Source organism: Anticarsia gemmatalis, chromosome Z, assembly GCF_050436995.1.
Source record: "Anticarsia gemmatalis isolate Benzon Research Colony breed Stoneville strain chromosome Z, ilAntGemm2 primary, whole genome shotgun sequence".
NCBI classification, from domain to species: Eukaryota; Metazoa; Arthropoda; class Insecta; order Lepidoptera; family Erebidae; genus Anticarsia; species Anticarsia gemmatalis.
In genome coordinates, this window is record NC_134776.1 from 8,185,167 (window position 1) to 8,197,854 (window position 12,688).

Genomic DNA, 12,688 nt, shown 5'->3' on the forward strand with positions numbered 1-12,688 from the left:
GGTTGGGAGGGCGTAAATGGCGAATTACTCACTCCTACAAACTCACAAGACACATAGGTACATGGCAGGTGATTTTTCTAACTTCAGCAATTGAGTAGGTATCGGAAACTTTGCGATTTAAATATGAATTATTTCTTCAATATAAAATATTTGTTATAGTCAATCCTCTTTGATACTGAACATATTTATGTTTGCTATAAAAAACCTGCCAGTTACAAAATGAAGCGCATCATATGCTCATAGATTTGAATGTATTCTTGTTCTGGGGTTGATATTATTTTGACAACTTTGACGTAATGATTTTTTAGTGCTTTTACTATCCTAAGACCCTTTTTATATATATTAATTAGTCGTTCAGTTTATTTTAAAATCAGCACAAAACTTTCAAGTAGGGTGCTATGAAAATTTCAAGTTAATATGGGCGACGGTTTAAAGATAACTAAAGGTACGTTCATACGACATTTACTCCTTGAACATACTTGAATAACTCCTTACGAGATAGCCAGACGATTGGGTATTTACCAGTGAAAGTCGATATGGTTGTAGTTCGGGTTCGATACCTGTCTTGTCTATAGTAGCATTCTTGTCTTAACTGATTGTCCGCAATATAATATAACCGTTTGAGAGTAAAACGGATGCCGTTGCCTACTCAAAAACGGGGTAAAAACTTTGTTCAAGCTCGTTAAACGAAAGCAATAAAGACTGTAGGTGAAACTGATGGCAATATATCCTTTTATGGTTAATTCACGCCATAAACAAAAGTAGAATGATAAAATCCTTAAACTTAAACAAAACTCTCTATAACAATAACTTAATTCATTAAGACAATATCTGCAATGGCTGAATACTACGGCAAAGACATGCGAAACAATAGATAGCACGATTATCTTCAGTCGGTACAGTCGAGTATAGCAAGTTCGACATTTGAAATGTACTGCCAAAATAGTTCCCACGACGCTCGTTAGAGGTGCTGATCAGATTTCATACAAAATTTCTCGATAGGTAGCGGTTGTCGATAGTCTATATTGATGGAGAATCGAGCTATAGGGCAGTTTCGTATTGTCTTAAGTCACTTATTAAAAATGCCAGTAACAGTTGTTAGATAAATTGTCGATGGTTGTACAGATAAGCGTCACAGGAGCTCCAGCAGTCTGGCTGGAGTCGTGGTGGAGGGTACACGCTCTGAACGCAGGCTGGAGATGAATGGTAAATGTTCAAAACAGTCTACGCATTAATCCCGCATGCAGACCAGTAGCGCAATTCTCTAAAGGCGGTAATGTCAAGAGTTTTTCATTTAAAACGTACTGCCAAAACAGTTCCTATAGAGCTCGGTAAAGGCGCTAAGCAGATTTTCATGTACTTAAAGCTTTTCAATAGCTTGTTGGTTGTCGGTAGTCGATAATAGTGGAGAATCGAGCTACAGTACGGCAGATGCCGGCGGCTCTTTACTTCAAAAGATTTTAGGTATGTCGATGACTTGTCAGCTTAAGGCGACGGGTTTGGTGTGTGGTTTAGAAGTTTTAAGTATCTTCTTACTGCCTATAGTACGGCCGCTGAGTTATTACCGATTTGACACATGACAAATTGACAATGCTAGTGAAGTGACTGAACCAGTAACCCTAATATCATTTTGGAACAGTTTGTTTTTAAATATTCTAGTATAGAGTGTAATTAAATAAAATCAAAACCAATAATAGTTAAAGACACAAGTTCTTCATTAGGTGGAGTATCCTTGATGAAATAAAATAAATATCCATATTCCTTATTTCTATATTCTATCAATATTCCTTGAAATAAAAGTCATATCTATTCCAATGAATTCGGACCGAATACTATTAAGCACATCACTATGAAAACTAGACGCACGAATCCGCACGATGTAACTTTGTACAAGCGCGCCAAAGAACAAAAAATAAATGTTTTCACATTATTTACAAACTATTTTAAGTTTTGAAACAGTGTTTATTGGAAAATTACTTAATTCTGATATTTTGACATTAAGTTTTATATTAAAGAGGTATTCCAAATCATATAATTTAAAGAATAATCTGTCAAATTGGTAATAACTCAGCGGCCGTACTTTAGTCATTGTAAGGGTTTGACTGCGGAACGGTAATAGGGAGCTAAAAATTTAAGGGTTGACAAAGAGCTTTTCTTAAAATTTATATTAGGCCCGCTGTGTTATACAACAGTATAACACAGCGGACCGACGGGCGAGAGAAACTAGACAACAATAAACTTAAAGTAAGTATCTCACAGGGTGTCTTTAAATTAAAACTTGATAATCTTTACGTTGTTTTGTTATTTTGTAGCTTCCATCCCGGAGGTAGATGACCAGTTCGCTGTAGCAGAAGCAAGATGCGACGATCTCCAGGAGAAAATTGACTTAATAAAATCATTAAAAAGAAAGAGAAAACTTAAAAAACGAAGGTAATCTTAACCTTAACCGTTTTGTCTGTCAATAACGCTCTCTGGCGAAACAGCAGAATCATTATTATAAACTAGAGGGCCCACGGTTTCGTCCGCGTGGAAACCTTTCTATAACTCTTTATTCCCGTGTAATTCCCGATCTCTCGGGAACACAGGGATAAAAAGTCGCCTACATGTGCATATTTATTTTTTAGCATGACCAGAGTTATGGACCAGCCTCGAACGCCTGATCACGTTCCGTTAATAACCGTTCGCACCCAGCCGAAGAAAAGTAAGTTTTGTCAAAATATTATCTGTAGGTACTTATGTATTTCAGACAGTTGTACGTCGCTAACGAAACAAATGTCGACGACTTGTTGTCAGCGCCGATGCGCGTTAAAAAGGTAGTCTACTGTTACAAGTCTCTTGACTACTGTTTTGAAATAAGGAGAGCCTGATAACAGGTTGTCGACTCTTTACGGCGGATTGAAGACTTTGATGTATAGATTTCGTCATGTAGTCAAATTCGACATGCTATGTTAACATAAACTTAACTAAGTATAGTGATTTATTTTGTTTTCTTTACCGGGCGCGCCCATGAGAAGCAGTAAATTCCAATTTAGTTAAAAGACTGAGTTCACGGCGGCAGTGACACAGTGTCTATCCTCGTATTTTATTTGCTGAAGTGTAATAATACATCGCAGTGATGCACTCGGCAAATCGGGAAGATGAGATATTTTTCATTTGAGCTTGACCTTAGGAAAATTGTGGCTGGCAGTTTTGCTTATTACAGAAGTGTCACAGCAAGCTGCGCGGCTGCGTAGGCTAGAGGTCCCTCCGAATCCGACACGCGGCTATTTGGACCCCGCCACTGTGGAACAACATCGTATGATAGGACAAGTGCGGGGCTACAACAATGCCTTCAAGCAACCGCGACAGGAAAGATCTGGCCTATCTAAGATACCTGTGAGTAAAAACCTATGTTGACTATTATTATCGACCAAGGACTTCAAACAGTTACAATGTCATTGTCAGTAACTTAGCTCAAAACCTTATAAAAGAATATCTACCTAAAGAGAAGATATCAAAATGGTCGTTTACCTAATGAGTGCCTAAACGAGTTAGTTACTCTCACTTTTCGCTGCAATTTCACAGTGATTATGCGCTATAAAAATGCACCGAAGGTATCTAATTTATTGCATTGTTTCTGCAGAGTCACCACTCGATTGAGGAACGCAAGCCGTACCCCAAAATGCAGAGGATGCGGCAGCATAGATCTCAGGCGGACGGTGACAGTAAATAAGGCTTAGTTAACGTAGAGACCAAAATCTCAGCTGAATCTTAATTTGGATTATCTTCGTAGTTGCATATTTAACTCATTTCTCCATGGGCGCGCCACATATAGGGACATTTTGAGATCTCGGTGCGCACTACATGTTGGTGCATACCTCGCAACTAAAGTGTTTCTACTGACCACTTCTGCTGTGCAGAAAGTCCTTACAACAATGTGCTGAAATTTTAAAACTGATACTTCTGCGACTTGCGGTACTAATGCCGTAGATTTTCCAACAAAAAACGAACCACCAAAATCGAATCAAATCATCTATCAATTTAAGTCAAATGTAACTTATGATAGTCGTTACAACTACTCGGAATTGGGGAAGAGCTTTATAAGAAGAGCTAGCAAGAAACTCACAGCCGCTCTTCTCAGTCGTCATTGTATTTAAATTCTCGTCGTGTCAACAAAACCGTTTGCATCTAAAGGCCCAACTTAAAAAATACTTGTTCGCCAAATTCGTTTTGGTGGTTTAATTTTGTTCAGGCATTCCTGACGTAATATATCTATTTCCATTATAACACGTTTAGAAAATTGGTTTTAAAAACGTTAATCCCAACATTTCGACTGACAACCAATCGATAAATTATCTTATTTAATTTTGTTTGATTAAACTTTATTTCCATTTTAATCTATGTGTTTTATAGGTACGTATCTTCAAGGAGTATGCGCCCAAGGCGTTCAGATCACGACCGAGGGTCCCATAGAGGTGGCTTGCGGACAGGACGTATTGACTGATCCTTATTACGAGGAGTACGATCGCCCATCGGATATGTAAGTCGCCTTTTTACTTGAGTTCTACTGTCTTACTGTCTAATAATTTATTGATTGCTGAGTAAGCTCTGATTATACCCGGTTTCTGAGGCGCATTTAGCGGTAGTTTATCTATTCAATAGCGTTTAGGCTCATATAAACACATGACAGTTTGAATAGATAAACTAGGTGTTAGAAACCAGGGGTTAGTGATAGTGTTTTGTCTTTTTCACTCATTATACAGTTTTGAAATTGGTTAAAAGTGACAAAACGCTGTACAATGAATCACAGCTTGCTCTGACTTTTTATTTGTAAGACAGTTGAGTGAAAGTCTTTATTTCTAGCGGTATTAAATAAATAACTCTTTGCTGTTTCACTGCAAGCAAATGTGAATTTTGTAAATATGGCATTAAATGTGTTCACGATATCCAGGAAACCGGAGAGCTGTCAGCAGATAAAACAAGCATCGATCCGGCGGAAGCACTTGCCCCGAGGTGTTCCAGCTAAGGAAGGTAGACCTATCTGTTGTTGTAGTTCGTACAAACCCATTACTGTCCCACTATATTGTACAAAGGTCTTCTCCCATTATGAGGGTAAGCCTTGAGTCCACCACGCTGGTCAATTGCGGGTTGGGGACTTTGCATACCTTCGAGAACGGTTTTAAGGAACTATCAGGCATGCAAGGTTGCATTACGATGTTTTACTTAACTACTTCTACTTGGTTTCTAATACACACATAGCTTCGAAAAGTGTGTTGCCTCGGGTTCGAACCTGCAACCACATTGTGGGAGGTACCAACTTATACCACTCTGCTACTTCATGTAACGTAAATATGCTGATACAATACAAGTAGTCTTCTTTTCTTTCTTATCGTATGGTTAGTGGTCAACCTAGTGTCAAAGTTGTTCAAGCCGCCCGAAGGCCTCTGACGTGGCTTAACGACTGTTATCTTAATCGACAACAACCGGGACCGACTTTTTACGTGCCCTCCGAAGCACGGAGACGCCCAGTTCAAATACCACTATGCGGTCACCCATCTATGAAATGACCGCGCCAACGGTTGCTTCACCCACAGATCGTTTACCGACCGGTGAACGCAACTGGCTATGGGCGCCTAGTAGTACAAGTATAGTTTATAATTAATTTAATAATTTGTATTTAGGAGAAGCGCCTGATCCATGGCGAAAGCATTCAGCGCCTTCACGACCGCGAGGAAGGATTCAGCAAACGTCATCAGGTTAGCGAAGTTTTACAACTATGGTCAAATAGTCCTACAGGATGACGATAGAAAAATGTATATTTAACGCAACTATTCGAATAATTTTCAATCAACACAGCCTAAATACTAGAACGAGGAGAAGCTGTTATTCCAATGTATTCAGTAAAATTGCATTAAGAGTGAAGGACTTATTATGACATTCTAATAATTAAGCAATTCGCAACTCCTAATTTCAATGAATCAATGACCTTCTCTCTGGAACCAATTTTGTTAAGGGTTTTGTTGGCTGGCACTGAATTTAAGATAAGAATAGCTTGACAGTCACAGCGAAACCGTTTTTAAAATATTAATTATTGAGGCCTAATATCTTGCCTTGCTTATACATTGTTTTTGTTTCTTATATTAACGGTGATTAATACGTTAAGTCAAATCTGCAATGATTCAAATTGAAGAGCACTATATTTTAGACCGACAATTAAGTGGAGAGCCTTGAAATGCACGGTTTATTTAGATTATTTTGAATAGCTCTGTGTAATTCCAAAACAATGTTGCTTTGCCAAACAGGCCACCGTCAGGATAAGCCTGTGGGTCTTTGATGCTCTAATTCTGAATTTAGTACATGGCACACGAGCCTCTTTACTAAGTTGTCGGAAGATAGTTGTCAACTGAGAAACACACATGCTGAAAGATGGATAATGATGTCAGTTAATATGTATTTGTTAATATTGTAAGGTGATTGTACAGTAACGACCCAGGCGGAAGAGCGGCCGGTGGTGGAACTGTTCAACAAGAGCTACGTGACCTCGCCACCGCTGCAGCGACAGAACACTGACCCCCCGGAGGCTCCTCGGAAACAACGTAAAGGTGCTTTTAAGACGCGTACAAACAACGCCCGGCATGCGCCGCCAGTGGTCCGTCCTGTATATGCCTCGTGATGTGTGGACGAGCGTGTTCGCTGTGAGCATTCGCCGCGAGCATTGTTGCGATCGCCGCCTCAGAGCGAGCTGTATGTTCCATATGGACGTCTTTTTTCTTTGCAGCTACTAAGCTACTAGCTAAGCTTTTGAGCTAGTAAGCCCGTGTGAGGTTGTCCACGAGCTCAACTGAACATAGCACGTTCGGGACGTAAGAATAGGTATACCGTCCTACCTATGTCTGTACTATGCGACCCTTGCGATGTCTGTACGCGGCCTTATAATGTCTGTCTGATATTTGTACGATTTAGCGCTAGAGACGACATGGACTTCATTTGCTGACAAGCCTAACAAATAATGCGTTTGTAAATAAATAATGTCATAATTTTTTGAGTACATGTTATGCGTATATATTACAGCTCGAGGTTCGGCCAGTAGGGACGACAATCATGCCATCTGCCGCTTAGAAAATATACTGACTGTTGAACAGCCACCACCAAAAAAAGTAAGCATTTTCAATACGCACTAATGTTTTTGACATCGCATTAGAAATCAAGCTAGAATTATAAAAAAGTAATACTGATTTTTATGACAAGTCACTTAAATGTGTGTAAAGCAAGGGAACTTTGTAAGGATCGTACTAAGTGGCGTTCTCTGGTCTCTGCCTACGGGAGGAAGGTGTCTTTTCATCATATGTATGTATGTAATTATGTACTGAATTGTCAGGAGATCCATCACCCGCGTCGTATTAAATACCGGAGCCGTCGGTACGAGCTGCCTACAGTCGCGTCGCAAATGAAGCAGGCTGGAGTGCGGTACTACTACGATACTTCTAACCGCACTCAAATACCTTTCGTGGTGTCCAAAAGTACAGCTCCTTCGCACAACATCGGCGTTAACATTCAACAAGTAAGTCTACTCAACAACTCAAATTGTCACAATTTCGTATATTTTACCGAATTTATCTTGACGACTTTAGAGGCAGTCTAATTCAAGTCGAAGAACGTGTGAAAATGGAGTCCTCCGCAGAAAGTCGCTTTAACAAAATGGCATTTTAACGTAGTTGCTGTTGTGCTATAAACATTATTTTAATTAAAATGGGTTAGAATAAGATGTCTTAATAACTATTCACATAAGGGGGCATGAAAGTACCTATGAATGGTTTTTCGTCGTATTGTCTCAATTCAAAGCAAACCGACGGCTTGAGTAAAATTAAGTATATTGGCCTTGTGATACTGTTAATTTAAAATTAATAATAAAAAGATATAATATTTCCAGGTCCTAAACGGACTTAAAACTCAACAACCGCTATCTGGAATACCGCTGACGATAGCGCATCATATGGGTGAGTGTATAATAGTAGCGTTTTACATCATTCTTGTTAAAAGGGTTTCTTTCTTCTTTCACTTTTGCCTGATTATCCATCTTAAAAAAGACGTAAAAATACTTTAGCAAATTATATTTTTAATTACTCATAACATTATTTGGAGATAGAAAAAAATCTCTAAAAATAGTGGATCTTTGCACACAGAAGAAGAGAAGACTTATGTAATTACGAATTGTTGTCATATTATGACTGTAGTACTGTACCTATTTCATTTGCAGGATTGGGACATGTACCGACATATGGCTCGAATAGCGCTGCAGCCGTGGTAAGAGTTATAATATAATTATACAAATACTTTAGTACTAAAATATGTTATCATGTTAATAGTGACATACCATATTTTGGAACTGAAGTAAATAGTTATCATACCTGCGTTGAAAGACATCTGGTAATCTTTTGAGTATTTGGGTTAATATGATAGAGTATTTTGGTTTGATTACATGTGGTGCTTAAACATGTAATCAAATTAATTTGTGTCACGTGACGTTTGGTTTTGGTCAGTAAAATCATGTTAAACAATACCTAAAAGTATATAAAAAAATTGTTACCCGGTTTTGTACAGTGCCTTTATTTTTTACAGCTGCAAAATTTGCGCGGATGATTTTTACACTTGTCGATAGTGGATAGTGGTAAATCGCCCTACTGATCTGTACGCATATGGTTGCCTATATGAGTTGGCGTGCGAGCAATACTATCAAAAATGAAATATCGTTTTATCTGCTCAGCCTGCGCTGCACCACCGAGAGATCAACGCAATCAGGGTGGGCCAGCGGTTACTGCGGTTGCCGTCGCACAACTACGTGTCCTACAACCGACTGCTCTCACTGTACCGCGAGGGCGAGGGCATGGTACCACGCTTCCTACGCGCCATCAGCCGCCCACACTACTTCTACACTTCCATGTACAAGTGAGTTATCATCTCAGTTATACACCTACACGCGAAACGTTTTCACATTTAGCATATATTACAGTAGCAGGGACTGTCTGGTTCCGTCTAATAAAAGTCCAGTTTCGAAAAACCATCATTAGGAAATTCTTTTTCTTTTTTTGCAGTGACTACTGCGAGGATACTGCATAATCAGGACCCATCATACACAGACATAACCCATCAGTCAATTCAGTACATGTTTTCCGTAGACCGCTTAAAATATAAAAAAATGTTGGTTGACAGAATGAAAAAAATAATGTTCCGTGTAAGTCTGCAGTGAACTGTTAAGAATAACTTTGAGTCGCCTTCATCTAGGTATCAACTTAAGCTCATGAAAAAGCGCATCGCCTGCTGTAGCACGTCAATTCACTTACTATATTAGGCTTTATTTATCTATAACTGATGCAAATTGACGCCCGGGTGTCAACAATCAATAAAGGCAAAGTGATATCGCTATACTATGACACAGCTATACTAAGCTGATTTTCAGTGGTACGAATAGAGAATATAGAACAGCTAACAAATGGCCCTTATGGTCTTTCCTATTAATTTGCGACTGCCTGTTCTAGTAAAATATAAAAACTGGAACAGTAAATTGGTTTTCTATGCCTTTCGTTATATGTATATTTAATAATACATAGGTTTTTGGTGGTTGCTTTGTGACAGGCGACTGCCCTTCGCAGATCTTGGGTTCGAATCTCGGGTCGGGGAAAAAATATATTCTGGATTGTAACCAGAGTGTACAATAAGCTCCAGAAGCCGCTAAACGTAATCAAACTTACAAAATACCTGTACACTATAAAATGCCATAAGTTAGAAACGAGGCTAATTAACACAATACCGAGACTCGACGATTGGCTAGGAGAATATTGAAACACTTAATCTTGCTTTCCTCCTTGGCTGAATAGGCTACGTAAGTCGGTTGAGTGCACCATCACGTGTTAGGCTGATTTTAGTCTCACGCTCACCGTCAGCGCTCATAGCTCAGCGCGTATCAGTATCGTACTGACCGCCTTACTTTACAGACGACGACTAAAATGCGGAGTGTATTATTATTGCTGCTTTATACTATCTATCCCAAGAACTGTACGCGTTGACGACGTCCGCTCCGCTCGACACTGGAACGCTCCCTGAAAGCAGCTATCAGCGCTGACCACTGCGCGCGCTGATAGTTAAGCGTCATTTAGAAACGCTTCCTAGAAGGTCATATATCTCGGCTATAAGCGCTTACGGTGCGCGTGCCGTCAGCGTAAGACTAAAATCAGCCTTACATAGGAAAGTCTGCCGCGCACGTTGGCATCGCTCTACATTGTATATTCGTACGCTCGACGGACCTACGTCACCGACAAAACACCGAAGAAAGTAAGCCTTAGTGTTCGCAAACATTTTTCACATGGTTACAATTTTTTCAAGCAGTCTTACAACCAACCACGAAGATTTTGACGGTGCCACGTCGAAGGGCCGCGGTGCTAGTCAAGACGCAAAACAAAATCTTGCAGAGTTCGCCAGCCTTTACCGTGAATACGAGAATATAAACAAATGTATAAAGGAAGGGAATTATGAACCAGAAATGGAGCATCGCAAGGAAGAACTATCGAAGGAGCTTGCCGCGCGGGAGCAACACATTCGTAGGGTGAGTAAACTATCATAATGAATATGTTATAGTATTGGGTACAAACATTCCAAAGACCCATTCTTTTGACAAGCGATGCTTAAGTTACTTACCTATGTTATTTGTTAGGATATTTAGGCGCAATCCGATTTTACTTTAAAAAGAATTTAGTAATAATAAATTGTAACGGTATTTGTGCAATATTAACAGAGAAGTGTTATCTTCAATTTGAAAGTTTAACATAGAACAAATTTTTGGACGAGAAATATTATAAATATGGTATCAAATGATCCAAAATTAGATTTCGCCTATCTAATTTTATACCATATTTTCTTAGTCCCGTAATATTGTTAATATTGGACAATTGTTGCCACCGGCTAGTTTATGACGATGTTGAATGTGGGCAGGTGGTTCAGGACTACCGGTCGTCGCTGGACGTAGAGCAGCCGCTGCGCGCGTCCGCCTCGACTGCAGACGACGGTTATCGCCACTCCGCATTATAAACAAGACACTCACAACAATGAAATGCTTCACACCAACACTGAATATTTCGATTCTTTGCTGTGTTTAATTGTTATTTGCATTAAGTTCAGTGGAAATTTGTAGGCCCAGCTCGCTATTAAAAACAGCCATTGTCCTAACACCTAATGCTCTATGCCTTCGCGTCGGTTAATGTAACCTCCAAGTATTGCTCTGTTCTATGACATTGAATTCCTTTAACATTTTCGTTTACTATTTAGGAGTCCTGTTCGTTTATAATGACTCATTTCAAGTGACCCTAAGTGTATTGTTTGATTGTTCGCAAATTTTTACTGTTAAATAATTGCTAGATAATGTGACGTTTTCTTGCCCAATTTGCTTTTAAATATTTCTCTGTCATAATATTTTGTGTAGACTTTGACATGCATTGTTAATTTAGTGACGTAGGTATTTTCAAATTATTAATGGTAGCGTTATTGAAATATTGGAGTTAAATATTAGAACTACCGTTGTAGGTATGCCGCGTTGGTTCAGCCTGAATGCTGGTCGATGGCTACGTAAGTCGTGTGTCGTGTTAGGTGAGCGGGCGGCATGTGCACATGTGCAGAGTTTGCACAACTCTGCCCAAAACTGAAGCAAGCTCGATTGCGCTTAACATGCGAGATTCGAAAACACGCGTCCTTATTATTGTCGTGAATCCTTAATTAAATGTTGCTGGGATATTGATTCTGGGTGAATATCACTATGAAAGTTTCTTCGTCTTACTTGCATTTTGCTGTCTTCCAAAATAGCCAGTGTTCCCAACTCAGGGGATATCCTCCTAAATTAAGAATGTACAAAAGAATAAATAGAGATTTAGCCGATTGTACGATAAGGTTTTACAAAAAAAAACCTAATACAATCTTCACTTCGACTTTTTTTATTCTATATTTTTATATTCAAAGGTTAGAACGTTACGCCTCTTCTCTAGATACTATCATTTTGTATTATAAGAAGTTACTTATAGTTGTATTTATAGAGGTTTTTATTTCATTATACTGTGTTGAATTCCGGGGTTATGGACTTTAGTTTTGGGGGTTAATATCTTTGAGTGTAGGCAACACTGGAAATAACAATAGTCTGACATTCTAATCATCCCAATGAAATATGTAAAATGACAATCCTGTTTCTCATACGCGGGTTTGTAAACTTACATTCACCGATTAGTCTCAGTACAGTTATTTTAACCTTTCTGTATTTTAATTTATTGGTCCATTGAAGTGACTATCGAAGACATTTTTTTCGTAGTTTAAATAGCTAACATCTCACCCTTTACTTAGTCTTCATTTATTCTTTATGTGTGGCGACTGTCGCTAGTTTTTTCGGCAAATTGGACTACGAAAGAAATACGTTTCCTTACTCATTTCAATGAAGAATAATTTAAACTATTGCAGAGGGATTTTAGTTTGTTTAGCGTTCTGTAGGACACTGCCGGTCAGGACCTAGTTCTGAACAAAGAGTAGGTTATTATACATTCACTATGTAAAAGGATAGAAGCGTCGAACGGCTGGTCCATAGCGTTTTGTGTATGAATGCATTTAAATTGTTACGTCTATAATTAAATTGCGAAATGTATGAAGTTTTTAAATGATGTGACAATAAAGAGTTATA

The 12,688-nt window shown here is 38.9% G+C and overlaps 1 protein-coding gene across 8 annotated transcripts; it reads left to right on the forward strand.

Annotated features, from left to right (window-relative positions):
• Positions 1 to 262: 262 nt before the first annotated feature.
• LOC142986580 (uncharacterized) lies at positions 263 to 12,688 on the forward strand. 8 transcript variants are annotated; one of them, XR_012960405.1, is made up of 17 exons: positions 263 to 445; positions 1,126 to 1,206; positions 2,313 to 2,430; positions 2,625 to 2,701; positions 3,188 to 3,375; positions 3,623 to 3,704; positions 4,393 to 4,519; positions 4,931 to 5,010; positions 5,661 to 5,735; positions 6,450 to 6,581; positions 7,051 to 7,136; positions 7,358 to 7,540; positions 7,910 to 7,976; positions 8,237 to 8,283; positions 8,744 to 8,925; positions 9,072 to 9,211; positions 10,363 to 10,499. XR_012960405.1 is itself a non-coding variant. In XM_076135089.1 (17 exons), exons 1-17 carry the CDS (start codon positions 418 to 420, stop codon positions 11,059 to 11,061), a joined length of 1,866 nt encoding a protein of 621 aa, XP_075991204.1. In that variant the 5' UTR covers positions 263 to 417; the 3' UTR covers positions 11,062 to 12,688. The 8 variants fall into 8 exon arrangements, 7 of the variants coding, with proteins under 7 accessions (XP_075991204.1, XP_075991205.1, XP_075991207.1 ...); XM_076135089.1 differs by lacking the exon at positions 9,072 to 9,211 and adding an exon at positions 10,966 to 12,688 and having other exon boundaries at positions 10,363 to 10,579; XM_076135090.1 differs by lacking the exon at positions 9,072 to 9,211 and adding an exon at positions 10,966 to 12,688 and having other exon boundaries at positions 6,450 to 6,575; positions 10,363 to 10,579.